General features: G+C 39.4%; 1 protein-coding gene and 1 pseudogene across 1 annotated transcript; both read right to left on the reverse strand.

The window, feature by feature from the left end:
* On the reverse strand, nt 1-26,984 carry CEP97 (centrosomal protein 97). The gene is made up of 11 exons (XM_037525638.2): nt 26,876-26,984; nt 23,272-23,414; nt 22,458-22,616; nt 18,946-19,047; nt 17,498-17,611; nt 15,586-15,752; nt 13,277-13,441; nt 12,564-12,697; nt 11,164-11,938; nt 8,793-8,868; nt 1-4,691 (listed from the first exon to the last, which is right to left on the reverse strand). Exons 1-11 carry the CDS (start codon nt 26,916-26,918, stop codon nt 3,996-3,998), a joined length of 2,574 nt encoding a protein of 857 aa, XP_037381535.1. The 5' UTR covers nt 26,919-26,984; the 3' UTR covers nt 1-3,995.
* LOC119257565 (FGFR1 oncogene partner 2 homolog) lies at nt 6,240-7,593 on the reverse strand (annotated as a pseudogene).
* Nucleotides 26,985-27,864: the final 880 nt, after the last annotated feature.

A 27,864-nucleotide genomic window follows, 5' to 3' on the forward strand; every position in this document is an offset into this window, starting at 1 on the left:
TAATTAGTAAATTAAAGCAACTAGAGTGATTCCTGCTATCTACTAAAATCAATTATGGAATTAAAATTCAGTATGATTTATACTCATTCACAAATTAAAAGCACTTCATTTTAAAAAGACAATTATATCTATTTCTAGCAAAGGTTGTGAGGACTACTTGTTTACTTGACTTTTAAACCTAACATGGCACGATAGGTTTGATCAGTGAAAGCAGTATTAAAAATGTTTCCAATGTTCCTTTCTGCTTTACTTCATGAATGAGGGGGTTATACATATAAAAATTAAAACAATAAATATCCATATATATATATATATCTAAAACACTGAAGTCTCTTTCTTTTCATTTGTGAATGAGAAACTGACCAGACTCATATTTTCTCTTTTTACATGTCTTAGTTCTCCAAGATCAGGTTTTATATTTTATATTATTTTCAGAAATCCAATTCTAAGAATTTGCACCAAAAAAGTACCAAGGGAGATAGTGCGTCTTAAGCCCATATTGTTTATGAAAATAATGGAATTAGATTTAAATAGATAACAGGAAAGACACTATTATGGTGTTTGTACATTTAAAATAATCCAAATAAAACAAATGAAAGGAAAATTCATTTCCTACACTCAAGAGTGGTACCCAGATTATTCAAAAATAAAGTTATCTGCATATACACAACCATGTGACTAGATAAATGAAGATTTTCCTAAAACATGCATATTATGAGGCCTTTTATAGTTAAACTTACAAGACCCACTGTGCATGTATCAGCTGTCATAATTAGTTTTCTGCACATCTGGAGTTAAAACTTTAACATCTGTTGTTCTATAAAACTGAAGATGGAATTTAATCACACTCATCATTTCACTAGAAATTTTTATACACCTCAGCAATCTTATACTTTGTTATTAAACAAATGAACTCCAAGATGTAGTTATTTTTTAAATTTTTTTTATTTCTACTCTTACTCTTTAAAACAAATCATATTTCTTGGAAAATTTCATTCAGGGATCTGAATAACTTATTTTCTCCAATCAATTTTACCTCAAGGTATAGAATTCTAACTCTTAGAATTTTTTTCTCTTTGAAAGAGAATGGAAAATATGGAAACTTCCTTTCTGGCTCACTAAATGTAAAGATTAGTAAACAGTATGTAAAAAAAATTGAAATACAATAACTACAGTAACTAGCAATAAGATCAGATAAGTCATATAACTTCTTAGGACGTAAGACTTAGTTTCATCTTTAAGACAGAGATTAGAACAGACAATTTAAGTTTCCTTTCAATTCTCACATGTTATGATTCTGTGCATCTGCAGGAATAATTAATATACTAAATTTTCCATAAATCAAGCAAACTAATACGAACTTAAGTAGCACAGTTCAACCGAACCTTTCTGTTACAAAAATTGTGTTAAAGCTCAACTTCCCAAACTTTTATTAAACCCATTCATTTCCTCTTTAACCAGACCAATAAATAGTCCAGAGCTAAGACCAAGTATCGTAGTGACATAAATTATTTTTAAATTACATTGTAAACCTATTGAAATATATTAAGTCTATTCAAGTTTCCTATATTCTGGTTCACATTATTTTCATTCTAACTACATTCAAATAATCTGTACAGTTAAAGTAGGGGCTGTTTAGTATTTTTGCACTTCAAATCACTAATAAAAGTTATACAGAATGAAGAGCAGAACATTAGTTATTATCATATTCTGATTTTTAAGTAAAAGATGCTAAATATTCATTGGCTAGAAAAACAAAGCAAAAGCAAAAAGGGAACTCTAGTGACAAATGCTAATGTTCAAAATAATGTAGTTGTCTAAAGAAATGAACAAACAAAACAAAAAAGAAAACAAGCCCTTAGACTGACAACAAAATGATGTTTTACAAGAGGGGAAGGGGATGAGGGGTAGCTGGGAGGAATGGGTAGAGAGAGTCAACTGGATACTGGTGAATGGTACTAGAACTTTGGTGGTAGGTGTGGCTATCAAGGTAGAAGCTACAATTCTGAAATTTATATAGTATTGTAAACCAACAGTAGAGACAGCAACTTTAAATGAAATTCTTTTTAAATAATAACTTAGTTGTGTTTTGTCACTTTCAAAAACAAAAAAGAAAGAGGAAAGAGATATCAGCAGACACCTAGGTAGGTAATACTGAATCATGACACTTGGAGCTTTTATGAGAAATGAATGTACCAATTAGTAACATTTCCGTAGTAGTGCAGTACAAGTTATTCTTTCTTTGTGTAACTATGGGAAGCAAATGAGGCACTTAACCGTAACATAGAAAAATAAGGTATATTTAAGGAGAAATTCAAAATCATTCATAAAAGATAACTAGCATTGTTCAAAAAGTAAAAAATTCTGTCTGTATTTAACATGCATTCAATGTTACACGTGCTTCACTAGGGAAAATCCTTTTGAATGTAAGAGTGCTGTTTTGTTTATAAGAAACAGAAAATATTTCTCTCTAAGAGATTCTGGATTTCTGAAAATGAAATCCATGCCTTTTCAACCTGAGTGATAAAATTTATAAACCAAGAAAAATACATCCTACCCATATTGGAGAAATAGTTTTTGACGAACAATAGAGTATAACATGTGACCCCTGACTTTATTCTTGAAGGATCAGAAGTTTTTATTTTATATAACTTCAAGAGGAGAAGCTTGTGACTGTAACAAAATAATGAGTATATATTTAGCACCTAAATTTTGAAAACACTTAAGTATTGCCATAGTTTTAAACAGTAATATGTCCATAGACAGGGAAATCAGATATGTGTGTTTCAATGGCATTAGAATATTCTCAAAGATTAAAACACCAAGCTTGCAAAAATTATCCTTGATTTGCAAACGTACCCATCTATAACACTGAAACACAATATTATCATTTCTGCTTGAAGTTAGAGACACATAACACATTTGTTTCTTATAAACAAATAAAGTGAAGTTTATTTTCTTAACCACCATTACTGTCTTTCAAATGCGGCACTTTTTTCAGAGATTCAGACAGAAAATAGTCCTGTTTTTAAAAAGCCCCTCATAGCCTGCCACTAGTATTATTTTAAATGTACTTCACTATGAAGCAGAGGTCAAAAGTGAAATAAATGACAATTGACCTTCTACTAAAATACACGAGCAAATATACAGCAGAAACAAAGACGAACATCTATTAATTTCTGGCACATACTGGCACATAAATGTTTACTTGTAGGGTAAAAAATTACTAAACGAAAGGGAAAAAATATGCTTGTCATGTCATTACTCCAAGTGAATGGAGCCTGTCTCTGCTCTCTTCATAGCTAAGAAAAAATTCTTGAGTTGGCTCTTTAAATAAACTTGATTTTAATCTGGATGGAACACTGTTTCATAGGTTAGAGCTGATACATGATAGTAACTAAAGTTTTCCATGAGACAATTCAATTATTCCCACTGAAAAAGTCTATAATCTTACCTTTCCCTCTATTTTTGCTATAAGAAGGTTTTCCCTCAGTCTAAGGGAGGAAAAATGCTTAAAAATCATGTTTTTACTGCAAGGAAGCTGGCAAATTTTAATAGTTCACTCTTCCCTTACTTGCCACTTATATTCAATTTAACAAATTGTATTCCTTACTACAAAATTAATTTCCTCACAGAAGAATCAAAATCTAAGTACTTATATCTTTAAGGTAATTCTTCCATCTTCTTTAAGATATTCTAGCTTACTTCTGAAGGAAAATTACTTCAGAACAGCAACACTGTTTATGCAATCTGGTTGTTAAGAAAGAAAGTGCATCTAGCTTTCAGTATAAATATTTGATGCATTACTGCTAAGCAAAAGGTAATAAAATCAAAATAAAGATGCAGCTCTGTATCTGGTATACAGAAAATATCAGACAAGAATACAAATTCTATATAAACAGTAACAGAATTGGGAGGAATATTCCCCTTCAAAATGCAACTAAAATTATTAAGGAAAAATTAAGGGACTCCTGCTTCCCAAGCAACCAGTTACGCTACACAGTAATACCAACATGTAACACCTGAAATGTAGAATCACATTCAGACTGCTGCTCTTGATCGTCTGCATTTAATTCACAGTTCTCTGGTGTCTGGCTGATTTCAGCTTGCAAAGGAGAGAGGCCATGAGCATCATCTACAGAGGCATTATCAGACAAGGCATCTAACTTTTCAGGGGAATGAGCTATGCAAAGTTTATCTCCTGTTCCTTCATCGAAATTTGTCCTCTCATCAGCATCTTCTAGCTGTTGAACTGAAGTTAAATATTGTTCAAGCAGACTATTTTCCTGCTCATTGTTTGAGTTTTCCTTACTCCATTCATCATGCTCTTCACTAACATCCCCTAAATCTGACTCTTTGCCATATCTGACTGTGTCAATGGAATTCCCCATTATGGAACTTTCACTGCCTTCTGTAGAACTTTTTTCAAAATCCAAAGAATCCTGCAAACCATGAACTTGTTCTGTTAGGGAGGAATGAAAACCAGAGTCTGGAAATTCAGGTAAGGATTTCTCTTGAGGAGTTTCATCAGGAGCAATGAACCAATCAGAATTTTGATTAGAAGAGGGTTCCTGACTTTGGGTGAACAATGGAAGTTTAGATGGTTCCAGAGTACTTGATATAGGACTATCAGTATGCCAAGAACTGAGACGCTGATCCACCGCCTGCTGCCAAGCTTGTAAAGATCTTACCTATAAACCAAAGGATACAGTTTGGTTACAAAAGAAATCACGCCTATTTTACGATTGTCCAATAAGGGTTTTTTCCAACATTCATGACATTGGTAAAACTATAGTTAGAAATGACCTGACTCCCTTTAGCATTCCCAGGCTCAACCAGGCTGGCCCATGTAATATATGTCCTTGGTAACAAAATGACCGCACAAGGAGCATAGGAATGGGGTAAAACAATCCACTTGCTTCTATAAAAAAAACAATGAAAAGTACAATAAAGCTCCAGCTTAATACCATACTGAGACCTACAGAATAAGAGATTAGAACTTAGCAATATTAATTGGATTCTCTAAAATGTCTCCTTTTAGATATTTATTTGGGAGAAGAGTTTTTAAATATTATCTAACAACACAGTATACAAAACTCAAAATATCCTAAGTTCTAGATAATAAGAACTTTATATTTTCAAAATATAAAATCTCTAATTTTTACTGTAATATCTGCAACAAGAAATCAATATAGAGAATTTTTTTAGTTTCCCTTTGACCACCCTCCAAGTTAATCACTGATAGTTATCTAATATGTATATCATCTTAGACCTTTCATTATGTATTTTCAAAGACACAGGGACTGCTAAAAAACCAAGCATGTCTGGATAGCTTTTACCATGAAGTGCAACCCTAATTTTAGCAATGTTTTGTTGTTTTTTTTTTAAACCACTCATCTTTATTGATAAAATAGGCTCCTATGCAGTTTGAATTATCTGACACAAATTTAATGTTCTACTAAAAAAAAAAAAAGAATGGAATAAAAAACTGTAATATAACAGTCTTTAAACACCAAGTTCTTAAAATTATATCAGAACAAGAAGACCAAGAATTATTTGTTTATGAAAATAATTATTTATCAAGTAATGTTCAATAATAAAGCTGCCTAAATGACCTGCCTCACATTTAATCTCAACTGTGTAAGTTATTTTCTTTAATTCTGACTTGGGATACAAATTACGTGAATGAATGTGCCATCAAACTAAGGGAAACTTTCCCAAAAACCAAAGCTGCGATATAAGAAAAGTTTAAAAATAAGTTGGTCATTTATTTATAAAATATCAACTAAGGCCTCCAAATTAGAAATCTATTTCATGTTTGTGCCTTTCATTTAGTCTCATCAACCCTAATTACTTTAGAAAAATTCTGAAGTGAAAAGCAGTTTTGAATTTCACAATATTCAAGTACACATTAAAATTACAAAATAATGTAACAGTTATTTAACAAATTATATACTCAATTTTCTGTTGTGATAAATTTTTATATATATCTAAAATAAATTAATAGACACTATACCTAGGGCCTCCCCGGTGGGGCAGTAGGTTGACCACTGTGCTATGAAGCTGTCTGCAGCCTCTGCAGCTCAAGTTTGATCCCCGGCCGGCCAGGGAGATACCCACGTGGTGCGGCAGACCCCTCTTGACTCGCTGCTGTTCCCCACAGCAGTGTCTTCGGCCCGTCTGCCTGTTCTGCTCCCAGCTCTGTCTCTGGTGAATTCTCTCACCATCCCGTGCCTCTGGCCTGTACCCCACTTCTTGTATAAATAAATGAATGTTTAAAAAAAAATAGACACTATACCTAATATAGAAAACAAAACAAAGGGTAGCCTGAGACAGCATTTCTGCTCGTTCATTCCTTGGTTAGGACAGTCCCAGTGACATTCAGAGCCTGTAGGATGCTCTCCAACTCTTCCTGACTCAGATCACTACTGATCACTAATGCTGATAAAGACATAGTTTCCCTCAAATCATCTTTCCTAAGATTCAAAAATGATTCTCAAGTTATTTGAAGGAGGTCTTTCAAGCCTTTGTTTTCTTGCTCAAGTTGAAATATGCAGCCCTGCTGCTTGTCAATTTCAATGGCTTTCCTAAACACTACTGCCATTTCACTTATCTGGTCTACATGTGTTTGCAGTTCCTTGGAGTGCTCCCCTTCTATCTTCAATAGACAGAAGAGCATCTTTTTTGCTAGCCATTAACAATCAAAATAATTTGCTCATTTTTTTTTATAGAGGCATGTTTTATCTATTTATTTATTTGTTTGTTTGTTTGTTTTGTTTATACATGCACTGAGTACAGTCAGAAGCGCGGGAGGGTGAGAGAATTCACCAGAGCCAGAGCGGGGAGCAGAGCAGGCAGAAGGACCGAAGTACACTGCTGAGGGGAGCAGCGGGTGGTAGGAGAGGTCTGCGCGCCATGTGGGACCCTCCTCCGGTGGCCGGGGAGCAGCCAGGGATCGAACCGGCGCCACAGAGGCTGCAGGCAGCTTTGCAACCCAGCGCTCAACCGCTGCGCCATCGGGGAGGCCCAATTTGCTCATTATTAAAAATAAAGTTCTAAGTCAGAACTTAAAAATAATAATAATAATAATTTGCTCATTATTAGTTCCAAGGCAGATTGGTGTTCTAGGCATGTATGTAATTCTTTGTTCCACTGTTGTAGTTCTGATTTGTCTATTTTGTTGCTGGAGTCCCATAACTAATGTGGAGCGTGGTCAATGTCTTATAACTTCATTAAGTTCTTGAATTTCTTTCTGATACTACTCATGGATTCTACCTGCTTGTGGTAAGCTATGGTTTGTTCGATCAGACTGCTGCCTGGTCGTTATCTGTCAATATTTCCACAAGAGTTCTGATGTCAGCAAGTATATTCTCAATTGTGCAACTCATATCTAAAGGAAAACTGTGGCCTTCATACCTCAGTCATCACTCATCGCTACCCAAGGGAAGAGCCTCCTTCAGTGGGCAGGTGCAGAAGCTAGCAGCAGAGCAGCGGCAGCAGCAGCAGAGGTGCAGCTGGGGAATCAGAAATGCCTAACCCCATTCAGGCCCAAGAGGATACCGCCTCTCCCACCTTAGACAGGTGCTCCCAATTTTTTTTTTTTTAAAGATTCATTTACTTATTTATTTATTTATACATGCACTGGGTACAGCCAGAAGCGCGGGAGGGTGAGAGAATTCACCAGAGCCAGAGTGGGGAGCAGAGCAGGCAGACGGACCGAAGTACATTGCTGAGGGGAGCAGCGGGCGGCAGGAGAGGTCTGCGCGCCATGCGGGATCCTCCTCCGGTGGCCAGGGAGCAGCCGGGGATCAAACCGGCGCTGCAGAGGCCGCGGGCAGCCTCGCAACCCAGCGCTCAACCGCTGCGCCACCGGGGAGGCCCCCAATTTTTTTTAATAGTGGCATTTTGAGATCTCTCCATGTCAGTTCATACTATTAAAAGATTTCTGTTTTAAAAAATCTATTATGTCACATTATTTTGTAAAAATATTTCCAAGGAAAAGAGAAGAACACTTTATCAGTGCAATTTCTAATCTATCAAGATTTAGTTCTCCTGCCCGTCTGTGGCTATGCAGCTGTCTCTTTTCACCAACCTTGTCCTTTTGCAAAGCAGTAGAAACGGTCTCCTCCCAACACTACCAGCCTGTGTGTGTGCAGGTGTCTCTTTTATCAAATCTATCCCTTTCAGTGGTAGTTCTTTCTGCCTACTTACATCTTTGCAAGCATCTTTTATTTACTCTCCCTTTTTATAATAAACCTGCCCTTTGGATAGATATATCTGGAAATACATGTTCATAATTCTTTCATGTCAAAATAAAAAAATCTTTTTCTTCAGGTTAATATAACAAAATTCACTGTCCGGGGCCTCCCCAGTGGTGCAGCGGTTGAGCACTGGGTTGTGAAGCTGCCCACAGCCTCTGCAGCGCCGGTTCGATCCCCGGCTGCTTCCCGGCCATCAGAGGAGGGTGCCACATGGTGCGCAGACCTCTCCAGCCACCCGCTGTTCCCCTCAGCAGTGTACTTCGGTCCTTCTGCCTGCTCTGCTTCCCGCTCTGGCTCTGGTGAATTCTCTCACCCTCCCGCGCTTCTGACTGTACCCAGTGCTTATACAAATAAATAAATAAATCTTTAAAAAAAAAAAAAAGTCAAAGTCATCATTAAAAAAAAAAAAAAAAAATCACTGTCCGAATGCAGTGAGACGCAATCAACAAAAATCACATCCTTAACCTTGAGAAAGAGTACTTAATATGCCTAACTTTATCTCAATAAATCTAAGTAGCAGGAGGGGTTTACCTGGTTCCAGAGGAATTTGACAGCCTCTTCTTGTACAAGCTTTTTAATCCGTTCTTCATCTCTTTCTTTTTTTAACCTATAATAATTCAAAATCCATTACTGAGACAAAGGCAGGGTGCTTTGATTTGCACTTCTTGTTACAACTAATAAATATAGGGCCTCGCTGTGAAGCTGTCCGCAGCCTCTGCAGTGCGGGTTCGATTCCCAGCCAGCCAGAGAGACACCCACATGGTGCGGCAGACCTCTCCTATCTTGCCCGTTGCTCCCCTCAGCAATGTTTTCAGTCCGTCTGCCTGTTCTGCTTCCCGCTCTGTCTCTGGTGAACCCTCTCACCCTCCCACACCTCTGGCCTGTACCCCAGCTCTTATAAAAATAAATAAATCTTAAAAAAAAAAAAAATACATGCTTTTCAACTTTTAGAATGTCTAGGATGAAACTTTGACTCAACATTGAAGCTAAACAAAATATGACTGAAATTCAGATTATACTGGTTCTACAAAGTATTTCCAGTGACTCTCTGGCCTCAATTTCCTAACCAAATACACCAAAGGGGCAGCGACAGAAAGATGTGGTTACTCAGTCTCTCCAGAAACAGTTAAGGACTAGGATCACAGCTTAAAACACCCTCTTCTAAGAGACTAATGGAACTAATCCCATCAAACTTCACTCCTGGTTGGCATGGTCCCTGGCAAAACTTTTGCTATCATCAACACCTCCTCATCCTGTTTCCCCTTATTGATTAAAGTTTTACTCTGGGCTCACTGATGCCCTTTTCATACATACATGAATAACAAATCTAAAGTTCCTGAATTGTTCAGGAAAGTTCCTGAATTTCTCCTCAGCTGTCACCACCATTATGTTCTGAACTTCTGAGTTAAGTCTCCCTCCAATTTGTCCAGCTACCAAGCCCTTCTCCTGTGTCATCTGGGAACTGGAATAAGCAAACTCCTACATATACCCCCAAATGTACCGTTATGAATATTTCCTCCCAAATATCTTCTGCTCCCTTGCCCTTCTTTCTCTCCTTCTACCATATATACCTGGAAACAAACCATTCCTAGCTGAACCAATTTAACCATGACTGAATCAGAACAGACAGTTGAAAAATGATGACAACAATCACACAACTTGACCTGTCATTTTGCACTTTATGCTTTTCTTCACACTGGTCAGCCATCCTCCATCCCCTTTATAAGTTTACTTTTCAGATGAATACCTGAGACCTTTCTCCCTAAACTTCCTGTGTCTTCTCCTCGTTTTCAAGTGTTGATCGTGTCTTATACATTATTGAATAAGGAGGAGCATCCATTAGTCAGAACTTCCCCATCCCCACCATCAAAACAACAACCTTATAGGCCACTGCTTCTACCTCAGGCCACTAGCTCTATGTGTGTACTGCCTCCCTTCTCTCATCTTCTCAAGGACTTCAATTCTGTATTTCTTTCTTTCTCTGCACCATCAGTTATTTCCTCTTTATTGAACCATTTCCATCAACACATAAACATATCTATAGTTTCCATTACAAAATCTTCCTAATTCCAGATTCTCCTCCAGCAACTACTCCCTTCTCTTCCTCATAGCAATGCTTACCAAGAATGCTGGCTGCACTTACTCTTCACCTTTCATTCATTATATAACCCATTTCAAGCTATCTTCATCTTACTAAACAATTGAAGCTACTCTTAGGAAACTTGTTGGGCAGTAAAGCCTTAACTCAGCAGGACTGGGTTACTCCAAAGTTAGGACTGGCGTTGACTAACTCTTAAGAAATAACCTTCAAATACTTGAAATATCACACCTGAAAAAGAGTATTTTGTATCATTGGGGCCTTGGGCCATACCAGAGAGTTATGCTAATGATGTGTTTTCTGGTGAATACCTATTTTGTTAAATGGAGCCCTGGGTCACAAAGCATCAGTATGACCGCAGTAGGAGCTAAGGTCTGAAAAGTTAAGGTCAGTCACACAGCAATTCAAGGACTACATTACTGACCACCCAATAAAACCCTGTCAAGGATTAAGTGAGCTTCCCTGGTTAGTAATATAGCAGGTCCTCAAATAACATTAACATATAATGATAATGTTGATGAGAAAAAAGCAATCCCAACCAAATTCGAAGTAAGGAGGACCTGCTTTACTATACATTCATCAGACTGTTTCATTTAAAGTCACAGTTTCCAAGAACGTACAGGTAACATTAAGTGAGGCCTTCATATAATACTTCATATGTGTTGGCACATAGGACGTAGGAAAATCAAACCCTGTCTATACAACTTCCTAGGAGAGGACAAACAGAAGCTTGTGCCTGGTCTCTCCTGGATTTGACCACCCCCAAACCAATTAAACAGCAACTAAACAAGACTTCTGACCCACCTTCTTATTTCATCAGTCAGGCAGACGATGTGTTCTTGCATTCTATGCAGACGGATTTCATAACGCACATCTTTGGCTTGAGTGTTGTAGTTCCTGGCATAAAAGCCCCGCCAACAGGCCTGAAGCTTGGTGGCAGCTTCATTCAATTCCTGCAGGGCAACTTTATCTTTTCCCAGAGCAACAGATCTCTGGGTTAAAGCCCTGCAGGGAAGTTTCTCTGAAGCTGTTTGAAACACAGTTTCTTCACTGTCTACCTGTGTACAGAAGACATTGTGTCCAATTGACTCAGGAAAAGATGCAAGATTTTGGGTGTCATCTTTCAAGATAGCACTGCTGACTGTTGGGTCAGGACATGGTAACAGTTTCTCTTTTTCATCTACCTCAGTAGTGACTGCATTTTTCATCATTTGAACAGAATTCTCATTTGCAGCCCAGAAAGGCTTTTCCTCTTTCTTATCCATGTCCTGGTTTCGCAACGCTTTCAGAGATTCATCTACAATGCCATCATCTTCTAGACACAAGTTAATACCTTGTAACCTCAGCTCGACTGTAGGTGAAACTGGAGAGAGTCCTGATGCAACTGGCATAAAAGTAGACTCTGAAGAAAGAAGACTGCAGTTCAACTTGTCCTCATCTGTCTGAATATCTTCCAAGTGCAGGTCATTGCGAGAATATCTTGTAGTGTGCACAGAGGCTGGAAAGTTATTCTTAACAGCATATAACTGATCATCACTACTGCTTATCCCAACCCAAGAATTGACTTGAATGACAGGTTCTAGAAAATCAACAGAGTGTCATTTAAACCACTAAGTACATAACAGTTTGTTTTTATTTAATATCAGGCTTATTGAGGCATAATTTATATATAATATTTAAGGTATTTAAAGTATAAATTGTGGTGATTTCATATAAATATATATTGTGAAAGGAGTCCCCTATCCAGTCTATTAATACACTCATAACCTCATATATTTACCTTTTTTTTCTTGGGAGTAAAGAAGTATTTTTTAAATTACATCTTTTTAATGAAAGCTAATCCCTGAACTATAATAAAATGACTACAGTAATTTTCTTCAACATGACTAAAACATCAAACCAAATATCTTTAAGAAAATGAATTCTTACAATGTCATTAGAATAATCAAAATATCAGGTCAATATAAAAAAGAGTAGTCCTCTGAATGTTTTTTAAAAATAGAAACAGTAATATACCCATAAACACACATACACACACGTAAACATACATATTTATAGTATATATATGTATATACATATATGTAACAAGACTCAAATGATTACTTAATAAAAATTATTAAAATATGCTCTTTTCTTCTGTTTTAGGATACTTAACAGATGAAATGACTTGGAGAAAAAGGGTCAGAGATCAATTAATTTCATACCATTTTCCTGGACTATCTGGCAATCTTGAACAGGGCTTGAATGCTCGGATACAAGGGATGCCCTTGTTTCAGTAGGAACAAGGGAAGACAACTCTTCATTTTGGCTTTGGTTCATTAACTGCCTCTGGTGAAACCTAAAAATCAGTAACAACTAATGTGATTTAACACAAACCAAAAAAAAACAAACAAGGTTTAACACTGTCAAAAAGTTAGAAATTTACATGTTTTCAAAGTAGATGACGAAATTACAAAGGCTCATTTGAAACCACTGGATAGAAAAGGAGAAAAAGCTTACTTTTAAACTGCAGAGACAGATACCCTCACATGCATACACATGTACAAACATTCAAAAAGAAGGTCAAAAAAAAAAAAAAAGGTCTCTGATAAAAGAAATGACAACTAAATGCTTCTGGCCATATTCCCTAATATTAATATTTTAAAACTCATATGAAACACTTACATTAGAAGGACAAATACATTTTTAAAAAATCCTACTTCCCCAAACAGCTTGACTCTCCACCTCAAAACATGCTTAGCAGAGCAGCTTCTGTGAAGCAAGCTGACCTGCACTTTGTGACTCAGCTCCCCTGCAGGACTGCTGCAGTAACAAGGGGCCCAACGGCCCAGAATTGTGGGTTACAAGTACTAACCCACAACAAAGACAGGCATTTTCATTTGTGATTTTATCAGCTGCTACACATAAATGAGCTTACCTTTGCTTGCTCAGAATCTTCTCCAGTTTGGCATCCTCTGCAGTTTGAAGACCCAGTGTAGAAGTGAGAGGACAGACTGTAGCCAGATACTGGACAAGCTGGACATGCTGTCCAGGGCGATATGCTCTCCCCTTACCTTGACTATAGAGCCATTCAGCTTTCAAGCTGGAATTGGGGGGACACAAAGAAAAGAAAATGACACTAGGGTAGAGAAGCTACACTTTTGAGCAACAGTGATCTTCCTTCTTACTTTACCTTTATAACAGCACTGGATATTTTTCATAAATAAAATTCACTCAGATTTCTAAAACTTTATCCTTGATTCACTCCCCTTATTCAAATAATATTTTAAGTCTTTTCTTTTCTGCTTAGGAGCACACATTTTCATAGAACTGCACTAATGGTTCCAAATATTTTAAAATTATTTTCAAAGAAGCAGTATTTCCTCCATTCTGTCAATTTCGATTCATTCTGAAATTTCCAAATACATCAATTGTGTTTAAATCCATTTGTTTATAATGATAACTTGAAAAAAAGTTAGTTACAGATGGAGGATACTAGTGAATGATAATCTTAATTCATTATTTTAAAAAAGCTGCTAAGTAAAGGATAAGAACTAAATATAATTAATTAGGTCTTTCCTATGCAAACTATACCAATCGGTAACCAAATAGTTCATTAAAAAAAAAAAAGGATTCTAGCAATAAAAACTGAATGACAGAATTAATATTTCATTCTACAATTCTCAATGACATAACAGATTTAAGCATTGATCATTAATGGCTACTAATGACACAAAAGACACCCAGCTATTTTATGCCTCTCAACTGAACCTACAAAGCAGCTGCCTTCCCAAAAGTCTGCATCTTGACCAAACCTTCACATCCAGCTACTAACTTACAGGAAATACGAAAGAGACAGTAGCATGTCAAAGGACAATGGAATGTAACCAGCAAAATAAACACAGTGGTAAAATGAATAGAATGAATCACTTGATTTCTTCAAAAGCCAAAAAAAGAGAAAAAAAAAAAAGCAAAGAAAATACAAAAGAGGAGGCTCTTACAGACTAGGTGATCTAAGAGTGTCATCTTAGACACCTAGCCAAATGGAGCCTTCAAAGGACTCCAGCCCCATCTGTAATCCAGCTGCAAGCACATGAGACTCTGAGTAAGAACCACCCAATCAGCACCAGAAACCCAGGGAGTAATAATAACAAACTGATGTTGCAAGACAATAAAAAAGAACAAGAAGGAAATATAAGAGATACATTTACCAATTGCAGTATAGCATGGAACTAATATCTGGTGTTAAGGAATTGTTATTTTTTTTGAGATGTATAATATTATTGCAGTTATTTCTTTAAGAGTCTTTATCGTTTAGGATATATGCTGAAATATTCATTGATTAAATGGTAGGTAAGCTGAGCTTTGCTTCAAAATAATATAGAAGAAAGGGGAGTAAAGATACAGATGAACAAGGTTAGTCATGGATTGATAATCACTGAAGTTGAATGATGGATTGACAGGCATTCTTTATACTAATATTCTGCTTACTTTAGCACCAACTATAAGACTTATCCCATGCAGTATACACTGTCCGTAATCCTCACAGCACCCTTGAAAACTAGGAAGTATTAGCCGCATTTTATAGAAGAGAAAACTAAGGCTCACAGAGGCTAAGTAACTTGACAAGGCCACAGATAATGTGAGGCAGGGGAAAAGCTTAAGCTTTTTTTTTTGTTTCTCCTGAACAAGTCTTCTCTCTCTTCCATGTCTTTTTTTTTTTTTTAAGATTTATTTATTTATGCATACAAGAGCTGGGCTACAGGCCAGAGATGTGGGGGGTGAGAGGATTTACCAGAGACAGAGTGGGGAACAGAACAGACGGTTTGACCGAAGTACACTGCTGAGGGGAGCAGCGGGCGAGACAGGAGAGGTCTGCTTTGCCATGTGAGTTGCTCCCTGGCCAGCCAAGGATCAAACTCATGCCACAGAGGCTGCGGATTGCATCATAGTGAGGTGCTTAACCCCTTGCACCACCAGGGAGGCCCTCTTCCATATATCTCTTTACATTAAATCTTATCTCTGCCTATCTGACCATTTGTGCCTTCCAAAGATGAAAATTGTAGATCTTTAGAAAGAATAGAAAATCCTAAATAACCAACACACAATCTTCTGTATGACTGCACTAATGATCTTAATCTCAAAATGCACATTTTAAGAGAGTTGGTTTATTAATAACCTATAAGCTAGAAGTGATCTTCTCAGTAACTTCCATGATAGCTGTGATGTTAAAGAGATCTTATTCACCTTTCCTTTTGAGAAATCACATATCCATCCAGAACTCTGAGGTTTAAGCACCAGCTGACGATGTACGGCCGATAGTCAAACCCTGGAATGGAAGGCGTTGCCATCACACAAGGATTGTTCATGATTGACAATTGTTCCAATTCAGTTAAGGATGCCAAAAAAGATATCTGAAACAAAGGACATCTTTGTTGAATGAAATAGACTATTCAGTGTCAAGCACAGGTCTTCCACTGATTACACATCTTTGGTAGTTAAAAATATAACAATTTCTCTCTTGTTCTGGGACACAGTAAGTAACACTCACATTATCCATCGACTTCCAAAATTCCAACAATATGGCCATCTGTCCTTGCTGCACTAAGCCCCTTAGGAAGTTTCAGCACTATTTCTTAGCAGAGAAGTATATTTTGAAAACCTAACAGCAGCCAGGGAAAGAGAAATTGTGTGCTTTATTAACCCTTTTTATTCTAAAGTCCTTGAATATATATGGCAACACTCATTAAAAAAAAATTAAGAAACAAGTATGTAAGATGATGATGGGTGTTATGGAGAAAGAAAGCAGAGGAGGAGGATAGAAGGTGTCAGGTAAGGCCAGGATGGTTCAGGCTTACTTTATATTTTTTTAAGGTTTATTTTTAGGGGCCTCCCTGGTGGTGCAAGGGGTTAAGCACCACACTATGAAGCAATCCACAGCCTCTGCAGCATGAGTTCGATCCCAACCAGCCAGGGAGCAAGCCACATGGCATAGCAGACCCCTCCTGTCTCACCTGCTGCTCCCCTCAGCAGTATATTTCAGTCAGTCTACCTATTCTGTTCCCCACTCTGTCTCCGGTGAAGCCTCTCACCCCCTGCATCTCTGGCCTGTACCCCAGCTCTTGTATGCATAAATAAATAAATCTTTAAAAAAAAAAGATTTATTTTTATTTATTTATGCAATAACTGGGATGAATGTCAGAGGTAAGGGGGGTAAGAGGATTCACCAGAGACAGAGTGGGAAGCAGAACAGGTGGATCTACTAAAATACACTGCTGAGGGGAGCAGCAGGCGAGACAGGACAGGTCTGCTGAGCCATCTGAGTTAGCTCCTTGGCAGGGGATCGAACTCACACTGTAGTGGCTGGTGACAGCATGATAGTGCTGAGACTTTAACCTGTGCCACCAGGGAAGCCCATGTTTCAGTCTTACTTTTAAATACAATAGAAAGGAAGGCCCCATGGACAAAGTCACACTGAATAAAAACTTGCAGGAACGAAGGAGAGAACCAAGTAGAGATGTAGGATAGAGGAAGCAATTAAGGTCCAGAATACAGTGTATTTTAAAAAAGAAAAATTAATCCCTTTAATGTAGCTGTCCCTCTATAACTAATCCCTTCCCAGTGGATTGGCAACTGCAGCAATACGAAGAAAATTAAGCCTTAATGACCCACTGACATTAGGAAAAAGTGTAAAGAAAAATGATCTTCTAGAACCAAGTGTTTCATTTTGCTGGCAGTTTCTTCTGAGATGCTCACAGTATAAAAGTGAGTTCAGGGCCTCCCCGGTGGCACAATGGTTGAGCGCTGGGTTGTGAAGCTGCCCGCAGCCTCTGCAGCGCCGGTTCGATCCGCGGCTGCTCTCCGGCCACCAGAGGAGGGCCCCACATGGCGCGCAGACCTCTCCTGCGGCCCGCTGCTCCCCTCAGCAGTATACTTTGGTCCTTATGCCTGCTCTGCTCCCCACTCTGTCTCTGGTGAATTCTCTCACCCTCCTGCACTTCTGACTGTACCCAGTGCTTGTATAAATAAATAAATAAATCTCAAAAAAAAAAAAAAAAATTCGACCCTTATTAAAAAAAAAAAAGTGAGTTCAGAACTTTCTCCTTCATCTCTCTGGTCTTTTCAGCTTCCTGGATCTCCTAGAAAACCCTTATATTACCTCATTTAAGTCCCGGATTTCATTTTCTGCCAAAGAAAGTATAGCAAGACTTCTGGGTAGATAAGCAGGTACCATTCTAAGAGAGGTGATGATGTTTCCATGTAAAAGCAGGGTCTTGAAAGTAAAAACAGGATGAAAAACAAATGAAAAGATTACAAATAAGTTGCTCTATTTTGACAAGACTGATATAGTATGTAATTTATTATACTTCTTGTCACAAGCAAATCAAAGACTGTTAATAATAGATGGTCTGGATGAAGTATCTCTTTTTACATCTAAGTTTTTTTTAAGATCAAGAAACTTTAGAGACGTCCAAGAATACATGCTTGGTATCATAATTAGCATGTTGTGAGATTTAAGTTATTAAAACTTGACTAATTTAAATCATATTTGTTAATTTTTTTAAAAACATCAAAAATTAAAAATATAAAAATAAAACATCAAAATAGAGGGTGAGAAAAAAGGAAAACATTCATTAAAACTAGCCAGTATAAAGCGAATTTTTAAAAAGTGAAAGAGAGATAACTCACAACCCATAATTTATAAGTGTATTCTCTTGGTAACTAAAGGCTTAGGAAGGTAGAATGTGCTACTTGCATGGGAAGCTAACTCAAAGTAAGTGAGCAACACTGAAGAATGAACCAAAGATTCTAACACCCAGGATTCTGATAAGACAATCATGCCCTTCATTTCAGGAGAAAAAAAAAAAGTTCAATCATCTTAGTTCATCCAAATTCTTTTATCTAGCCAAATGTTTTTGGCAGTATTATCTACATCAAATGTTTAGAACAATTGTTGTTAAAAATTATTTCTGCTAAAAAAAATTATTTCTGCTAAAAATATCAGGAAAATTGAGCTAATCTACTGCTTCAAAGCCTTAATGAGTTCATTTGATGCCAATAACATCCAATGAAGCAAGTGTAGATAAAGCCTACATGTTTTTTGAAGCTGTGATTCCAACCTTTATTTGACACATTAATTCCCATAAAAAGTGCTATGCTACACACTTTTTTTAATTAAAGCAAAGCTAATTTTGATAATTTGGTAATAGCTCTCACTAAAAAACAGCAATCTTAAGCATCAAAAATTAGACTATAGTTTAGAAATGATTACTCTCAACCTCCACAACATGTTGCATATCACATAACTAAAACTGCTAGCACTGACTGGCTGGATATGACAGAAATTTCATCATGTTCAGAGAATAGCAAATAAAAATTAACTTTAACTACAAAGACCAGTTTGAGACAAAGCAGATAAATTACAGATCTATTTTATTAGTTATAGATCTAAAAACAAACAAAAGTCACATATTTAATTTTTATCATGAAAAATGAACATAATCTATTCTTCATATACAGTAGGCCTATCTTAGGCCAATCAGATCATATTCTCTTGGTATTTTAGTATAAAATTTCAGAAATGACATCATCAGAAAACATGCTTACCTTCAGTGATACTAATTTAGATAGATCACCTATCTGGGGTATATTATTATCTGATAAATCAAGGTGCTGAAGAGCTGTGCAGCTATTGATTTGTTCCATGGCCTATCACAAAAAAAAAGGAATCACATTATTTTATGCACATGAAATCAATCAAGGAAATTCTTCCCTAGTTCCTCAGAGTTGAGTCTCCAACTTCCTCTGCTTCTTACTGGAAGCAAAGGACCAGGGTTTAGCAGGAGAAGGCAGTGCTAACAGAATTTTGTAAATTATTACGTAGCAAGCTTCTACCTCATCATCCCTCTAAAAGTAGAAGGATACTGTAGGATAAGGAAAAATGTCAGGCTTTTCTGCCCTCCCGCCATCAGGATAGATGATGGATCCTTGCGGTCCTGAATGCATGCCTGATGGCGGGCACCTGGAGTAGGGTGTGGGCATAGGTAGATGAGATTCACCTGGGCTGAGGCTGGGCTTTTAATGGCGGCGTCATGGGGATGCCAGCAGAAGCCAAGAAGCCGAGAACGAACAGAAGCTGAGAAAGAAGCAGAGAAGGCCAGAGAGCCCAGATCGAGGACTTGCTGGGGGCTGGGAGGCCTGCCAGCCTCCCGGCCCCCCAGCACCCTTGCCTGCTGTGTACTGGGTAAATCCCAATAAAAGACCTGCAAAAAACCACTGAGGACTCCGATTCCTCCTTTACCCGGTCTGCTGGATCCTAAAAAACCTGCCCTGTGTCTATTCCTGCCCTTACAATTGGCGTAAGTCGGCAAGATGATCCATGCAGACGGGCATTGGAGCCCTCTGAAGACCTGGAGGGACTAAGGAGTAACAGACTATTTGCTTGTGATGACGTGGAAGCGTTATGGCGGCACAGAAGGTGGACACCATCCAGGAGCTGCGGGACGAGACCTCAGCTAGAGGAGAAGACACCCGAGAGAACCAGCCAATGACCCCTGAGGCAGCAAGAATCGTCGGGAAGAGAGGGTCATGATTCGGATCTCGCCAGTGATGATGGCAGGGAGAGGCCTAATGGACTTGGGCTGATGGACTAACAATCCCGTCAGAAGGCGGAGGACCTTGGCAGGTGGTGTTTTTTTAGAGAATCTGGGGGTGGCCAGTGGGCCTTGGTGGCCAAAAGCAGCCTGTGTATGCCCAGCAGCTAAGCAGAGGAAAAAAGCCAACTGAGAAGGCAAAAGCTGGTACTGGTGCTAAGTTTGGGAAACCCTAACGGGCTGTTAAGCACTAAGTAAGCTGAGGAAGGACAGCGAGTCTCGTAAAATCACCTGTGGGTGATGCCCTGCTCGTTGTCGAGTGAGGGTGAGGAGCTGAGGAACCCGTCCTTGGGGGACGGGTGGGGAACATGGCTTGGGGTGGAGCCCAAGTTGAATGTAGAGTTTGTATCCAAGGATCCACGACCCATGTGCTTGTGCAGTGGGTTGGCCTGAGTGCAGGGGTCTGCGAGTCGCGTTGGTGGCTATGAAGGCCGATTGTTGGAGCGACCGCAGACAGAAACCCTGAGGATTGGCGATTACCCCCAACAGAATAGAATCGCCAATCCCAGAGCGAGTGCATCCTGGGGGTGGATGCGGTGTGTGGCTTGTAGCCGAGACTACAGCCAGAGAAGGCCAGAAAGCCTGACGGCTCCTGGCGTGTTACAGTAGATGCCTTGAGTGATTTCCCCTCCCTAGTATGATCAGTGCCTTCAGCAGCAGATTTGGTGGCTCATCTGCTGGTACCAATAATTGTCTTTTGCCACTAGGTTGGGGCCCTGCCTGGACTTATTTGTGTTCTGTTGTATTTTGTTGTTATATTGTGATGTATTTGCTTTTGTGGGCCATGGCTGCATTGTTTATGTTTGCTAAGAAAATTGTATATGTATAGACTATATGGCAGAAAACCCCGAGGGGGTGGACTGTAGGGTAAGGAAAAATGTCAGGCTTTTCTGCCCTCCCGCCATCAGGATAGATGATGGATCCTTGCGGTCTTGAATGCATGCCTGATGGCGGGCACCTGGAGTAGGGTGTGGGCCTAGGTAGATGGGATTCACCTGGGCTAGACTGGGCTTTTAATGGCGGCGTCACGGGGATGCCAGCAGAAGCCAAGAAGCCGAAAAAGCAGAGAACACCAGAGAGCCCAGATAGAGTGAGGACTTGCTGGGGGCTGGCAGGCCTCCCAGCCCCCCAGCACCCTTGCCTGCTGTGTACTGGGTAAATCCCAATAAAAGACCTGCAAAAAACCACTGAGGACTCTGACTCCTCCTTTACCCAGTCTGCTGGATCCTAGAAAACCTGCCCTGTGTCCATTCCTGCCGTTACAGCTACCAAGGGGTTCATATCACCCCAGATATTCAGGAACTTGAAAAAACCTTAGTGATGACACCTGACAGTTGGTATGCCACAAATTTTACAAGTTAAGTGGAGCCCTAAAACCTTGATCCAAATACTGGCTGTGTAACTTTAGGGAAGTTACTGAATTTCTCGATCCTTCAGTTTCCTTCATCTATGTAATGGAAACATAATTATACCCACCTGGGTTGTCATAATATTGAGAATGAGTTAAAACCGTTAAGGTGCTTAGAATAATACAGTATAAATTGCTCAATAAAAGTCAGCAATACATATCACTCCAGTTCCCTCACCTAGCATATCAAAAGACAACACACACACACATACACACACGACAGCACACAGGTATTTACTAACTTATCTCAAATTATAGAGCTATTAAGTGGTGGGAATAGGACTAAGAATTTGATCTCCTGACTTTTAAAACAGTATATTCTCCACTATACCATTAAATATTTACTTAGGGCCTCCCTGGTGGCACAGGGGTTAAAGTCTTAGCATTATCATGCTGTCACCAGCCAACGCAGCATGAGTTCAATGCCCTGCCAGGGAACTAACCCACATAGCACAGCAGACCTCTGTTGTCTGACTGCTGCTACCCTCAACAGTGTATTTCAGTAGATCTGCCTGTTCTGGGCCCCACTGTCTCTGGTGATCCTCTCACCCCCTGTACCTCTGGCCTACACCACAGTTCTTGTATGCGTAAATAAATAAAATAAATCTTTTTAATATTAAATACTCAACGTTGAATTCAGTATGATATAATCTTCTTCCTACTATTCATTCCACAGTTGATCTACTTTTCTAAGTATAATATTTCACATTTAAAAGAATATTCTATCGCACATATATATTTTTTTAAGATTTATTTATGTGTACAAGAACTGGGGTGCAGGGAGTAAGAGGATTAACCAGGCCAGGGACTGAATTCTGCTGCAGTGGCTGGCGATGGCTTGATAGCACTGTCTTTAACCCCTGCACCACATATATTTCAACATGAGATTTTTTTTTTAAATTTATGTCAATTGAAATTACCCCCGGAGAATGAAAGTGGATACTTTCACATTTTATTCTATTTATTTCTATACTGTCTAAGTTTTTTTTTCCTATAGTAAATAATTTTATAAATTAATAAAAGGAAACTTAATTACTAAAAAAAGAGAAACTATTCACCTTGATATTATTTCCTGCCAAATTCAGCCATTCCAAATGTACCAGCTCCTTTAGCCCTTCCACATAGCCAATGCTATTGTGAGGCAAATTTAACACCCGGAGTTGGGTAAGTTTGGCAACACCCATCATCCGTACCAGCCGATTATTAGCCACTGATAACTGTGGAAAGTAGACATATCATTATTCTTAGAAACAAAAGATAAATATATTACTTTCACATTAAGGTAAAGTTAAAAAGATATGCACACATTGTCAAACGCTCCAAAATACATAAACCTAATTTGTACTTTTCTTATAGGCTGTCTAAATATACTACAGAGTAACTATTACTATATTGCTATTGTTGCTATTCCCAAACTATGCTAAATATAAAACTGGGTGATCAGACCCACACCAACTACTAAAGAGAAAACACTTTTAACACAGCAATGACTTGAGACAATAAGCTCCACAAAAAAACAGGGTCTAGTCCACATATTATCTGTCAAATTCTAAAACAGTCCAAGACACACAAGAGGGCCACAATAAATGTTTGTTGAATGAATAAATACATGAATGCGGTACCCCCATTAGGAGGTAAAATCTTAACATATTATTTTGCCAATAAAAATCTTTTTCACTTTAAATAACTTTTTTCTTTTAAAAAATACTCTGAATGAAACATTTATACGTTCATCTTAAGAAGCAACTGTCATGTAAAAACTTGGAACATTTACTGCTTGCCAGTCCTACAAAATTACTTCTTGTTATTTGTTTTATTTTGTTTTAAATAAATTGGTTCTGTGTAGCTATTTCCCCATATAGTAATACCTACCTGTATTAATCGTCTGCATTTCTCAAGATTTTCCAATTTAATAATCTGATTTTTATCCAGAATCAAAGTATGAATATCAACTTCACAGGGTAAGTTTGCACTTAATTTCTGTAGTCCCTGCCCTGACCAATTGACCACTGATCCTTGAAACGAGAAAGAAAATTGTTAGAAAACACAAATACAACAGTTGAACATGGGGATGAAATTATACTCATAAAATCTTTATACGTTTAGAGTAAAACAGTAAAAACCATAACAAATAACAAGATTTAAAAACTAAAGCAATGTGGGCCTCCTTGGTGGCGCAGGCAGTTGAGCACAGCACTGTGAAGCTGTCCGTAGCCTCTGCAGTGCCAGTTCCATTCCCTCTGGCCGCGGAGCAACCCAAATGGCGTGGCAGACTCTCCTGTCTCGCCCGCTGCTCCTCTCAGCAGTGTATTTCAGTCATTCTGCCTGTTCTGTTCCCCATTCTGTCTCTGGTGAATCCTCTCACACTCCTGCACATCTGGCCTGTACCCCAGATCTTGTATAAATAAATCTTTAAAAAAAAAAAAAAAAACTAATGCAATCAGGTTCTAAATGACCAGATTAAATGATTCATATTCCCCAGAAATATCAAATGACAACTAGATTTTTGATAATCTACTCATTTCTAAAATGCAGTACTTTGGAATTCTTCACATTTAAATATCAATTATTCCATATTTTGTGATTAGTGATGCAAAATTTTTAAAAAAATGCTTATTTTGTATTTTCTTACATCATTGTTCATTTTTGTACAATATTTGATTTCTCACTCAGGTGTAGTCCCCATAATTCTCCCACAACCACAGCACCCTTGATCGATGCTCTTTCCTCCCCTGTTTTGATCCTTCTTCCTTTCTCTTCCCCACTTATGCCTCAGACCTCTTGGTTTGGCTGCAAATTTTGTCTTTTTTCTTACCCTTTGTTCATCTTCCCTAAAGTCTACCTATATGTGAAAACATCCTATATTTTTCTTTTTCTCCTTACTTATTTCGCTTTGCATAATCCCTTCCAGTTCTATCTATGTTGCTGCAAATGGCGTGAGTTTATCTTTTTGATAGCTGAATAGTATTCCATTGTGTATATATCACATCTTCTTGATCTATTCATCTGTTTGGGGGCATTTAGGTTGCTTCCATATCTTAGCTATTGTAAATAGTGCTGCAATAACGACAGGAGTGCAGGTTTCATTTATCGGTGGAATATAGAAAACCCAAATGGTCAAAGACAAACTCTGAAAGCTGACCATATATATCAGCATCCATGAGGGAGGGGTGAAAAGAGAGAGGGGGTGAAGAGCACAAGGGAATGGGCCTCTGCGGTGGTGCAGCAGGTTGAGCGCAGCGCAGTGAAGCTGTTCACAGCCTCTGTAGTGCGGGTTCGATTCCAGGCTGGCCAGGGAGATTCCCACATGGCACCACAGACCTCTCCTGACTCACCCGCTGCTCCCCTTAGCAGTGTTTTTGGTCTTCTGCCTGTTCTGCTCCCCCCTCTGTCTCTGGTGAATCCTCTCACCCTCCCACGCATCTGGCCTGTACCCCAGTTCTTGTATAAATAAAAATAAATCTTTAAAAAGAAAATAAAAGGGACTCCCCTGGTGGCGCAAGCGGTTGAGCACCACGCTGTGAAGCTGTCCGCAGCCTCTGCAGCGCCGGTTTAATCCGGGCCTGCCAGCGAGGGTCCCACATGGCGGGGCAGACCTCTCCTGTCTCACCCGCTGCTCCCCTCAGCAGTGTATTTCATCAGTCTGCCTGTTCTGTTCCCCGCTCTGTCTCTGGTGAATCCTCTCACCCTCCCACGCATCTGGTCTGTACCCTGGTTCATGCATAAAGTAAATAAACAAATCTTTAAAAAAAAAAAAAAAGAGCACAAGGGAATACAGTGATGGACTATGGGCTAGTGGTAGTGGGAGAACTACAGTGACCACACCTGAGGGGAGAAATCATATGTTGCCCCAAAACTAATAACAATATAAGAAAGGATAACGTTTAAAAATTAAAAAGAAACCCAGTATTAAGACAGCATTCCCAAAGCTATCTGAATGTTTCTGGGCTCAAGCCCTCACTTTTGATTTTTTAATAAACTTACTTAATTTTGATTGATCTTCAGTTAATTTTGTCAACAGAATCTATGTATCAGTATATCCTTAAGTGCCCAAACCATTTTGAAACTCAGTGCCGTTACCATAGCTACAAAATGGGAAAATATACCTAATTAATCAAATTGATTTGAAATTGAAAAGACACCATCTGAACAGCATTTAGTAGAGTTCCTGGAACACAACACTCAATAAAGCACCTTAGTATACCAGACATTTAAATGTTCACTGGGCCTATTACCCATTGTGGTATTTTGGGTATGTTATTGATTTTTTTGTGCTCTGGAAAATGGGGATGAAAATAATACCTGCCGTGTAATACTGTTTCACAGAGAAAATGAGATAATGTAAGAAAAGCACTCAGAACATAGCCAGCCTCATTAGAACTGTTCTTTGTAAATTAATGTTAACTACTATTGTTCGTTAGTGGACTGGGGAGGTGAGGCTGCTAGAGGGGGCGGGAACAGAGAAACTGCCACTTTCAAACTTATACCCAGATTAAGGTTACTGTAGGAGAGATTATGGGATATTACTCTCCTGGAGGATTTCAAGGTTTTCCCATTGTCTACGGCTTTTAGCGCGAGGTGGGGGGGGTGAGGGGGGGAGTTGTGACAGGGATCAGGAATTCTCTGAGAATTTGATGAAAGCTGTGCACTGTCCTGGGAAAAAGCACAAACTTCACTCAAATTCTAAGGGGTCGACAGACCTCTTAGAACTATGGCTCTCTCCCAGCCCCACCCTCACGATCAAGAAGTTAACAGCCCCTGGTAATGATCCCAAGATCTAAGCACTCTGCTCTGGACCCAGATGGCTGCTGCTGAACCCAGGGGCTGTAACCAAAACAAAGGAGTTGGTCTTAATGCCCGCTGGTTTCCGCCACCGAAGCACCTATACCCGCGCTCCGCTGGGCAGAGACCAAATCCGGTCCCAGAACTCCGTCTGCTGAACAAGAGGTGGAGAAGTGTGGGCTCTGGGTCATCCCCATCTCTTCCCACGACCACCGGACACGTCCAAGAAAAGGTTTAACGTCAGTCTAGGAAACTGTATTTGAGAAAGGGTTTTCTGAATGAACTAAAAACCAAGCGGGCAAGGAGGACGCTTTCAGCGGAAGAGAGAGATGTAAATTTCACTTGGGCACCCAGAAGTCAAAACTAAACACGCAGTAAAGGTCACTGCCGTCGGAAACCCACCGCCCCGCAGCCTCAGAGCGCGCGAGCGCGGGAGCCAGAGCACCCGACCGCACAAAGGACCCTGGGGCTTGTAGTCCCCCTCTCGGCCCTCGACTCCGTACTTAAGAGCTGGGTAGCACCCAGGGACTACAACTCCCGGTGGGCAACGCGCGTCCGCGACGCCCATAACCTCGCATCAAAGGAATTGGTACAGAACTGCACCCCTAAAACCAGGTTTCTTCTCCCCACCAGGTAACTATTTAATTCAACTCCATGGCGTTAACCTCGGGCCTCGGGGTGGGGATCACCTTACCTTCTCCGGCAGGTAAAGCCGCATCGACGCGCGCCACCGCCATACCTTCCGCTTACTAATACCAAGCAACCGTCCTCCCCGACTCAGTAGAGCTTGTAGTCTACGGAAGGGAGCCGGAAACTACAGCTCCCAGGATGCACTGCACCCAGAAGCCCCAATTGGCTGCCTACGCCTAATATTGTAAAGCCAGTTAGAATCTGAGCCGGCTGTGAGCCCAGAAACTCGAGTCAACTATTTGATGGCTCGGTAAACTGTATTATTATATAATCATTTCACGACCTTTGCTAGGCGTTAGCGAAATGTGACGCTTTCGCCATTTGGGTTAATATAGGTCGCTGCTTAATACAAACCGAATTTTAGTGCTCATTATCAGAAGTGTGTGGGAGCTATCCCTTTTGACATTCTAAATGAGCTTAGAGTCCCCACCCTTCTGTAGCAGTGACTTGGGCGATCTTATTGAGATTTCCAAAAATTGGATAAATTTTATTTTTAAATTTAGTTAAAGAATTCTTGCTGAGGTAGCTTTTATTTTTTTTAATAATAAATTTTATTTTTATATTCCCCATACAATTGCAACCCCCTGGGCCTCCCCGGTGGCGCAGCGGTTGAGCGCTGGGTTGCGAAGCTGCCCGCGGCCTCTGCAGCGCCGGTTCGATCCCCGGCTGCTCCCCGGCCACCGGAGGCGGGTCCCACATGGCACGCAGACCTCTCCTGCCGCCCGCTGCTCTCCTCAGCAGTGTACTTCGGTCCTTCTGCCTATTCTACTCCCCGCTCTGGCTCTGGTGAATTCTCTCACCCTCCCGCACTTCTGACTGTACCCAGTGCTTGCATAAATAAATAAATAAATAAATAAATAAATAAATAAATAAATAAATAAATAAATAAACAAACCAACCAACCTTAAAAAAAATTTAAAAAAAAATTGCAACCCCTTATTTTGACCCCAACCCCTCCCATCCCCGCCCCCCACCCCCCATAGAGTGTCTCTG

This window comes from Talpa occidentalis, unplaced genomic scaffold (genome assembly GCF_014898055.3).
Source record: "Talpa occidentalis isolate TD23 unplaced genomic scaffold, MPIMG_talOcc4v2.1 talOcc4.4, whole genome shotgun sequence".
NCBI lineage: Eukaryota > Metazoa > Chordata > Mammalia > Eulipotyphla > Talpidae > Talpa > Talpa occidentalis.

Bases quoted from the DNA above. Each gene is read 5' to 3' on its own strand.
- CEP97 (XM_037525638.2), bottom strand. From the start codon at position 26,918: ATGGCGGTGGCGCGCGTCGATGCGGCTTTACCTGCCGGAGAAG. The intron at 17,612-18,945 runs GTAAGCATGTTT...TTTACTTTCAAG, and splicing joins CTAAATTAGTATCACTGAAG to ACCCTGCTTTTACATGGAAA. The intron at 8,869-11,163 runs GTGGGTCAGAAG...GAATTATTATAG, and splicing joins CTGACTGATGAAATAAGAAG to GTTAAAAAAAGAAAGAGATG.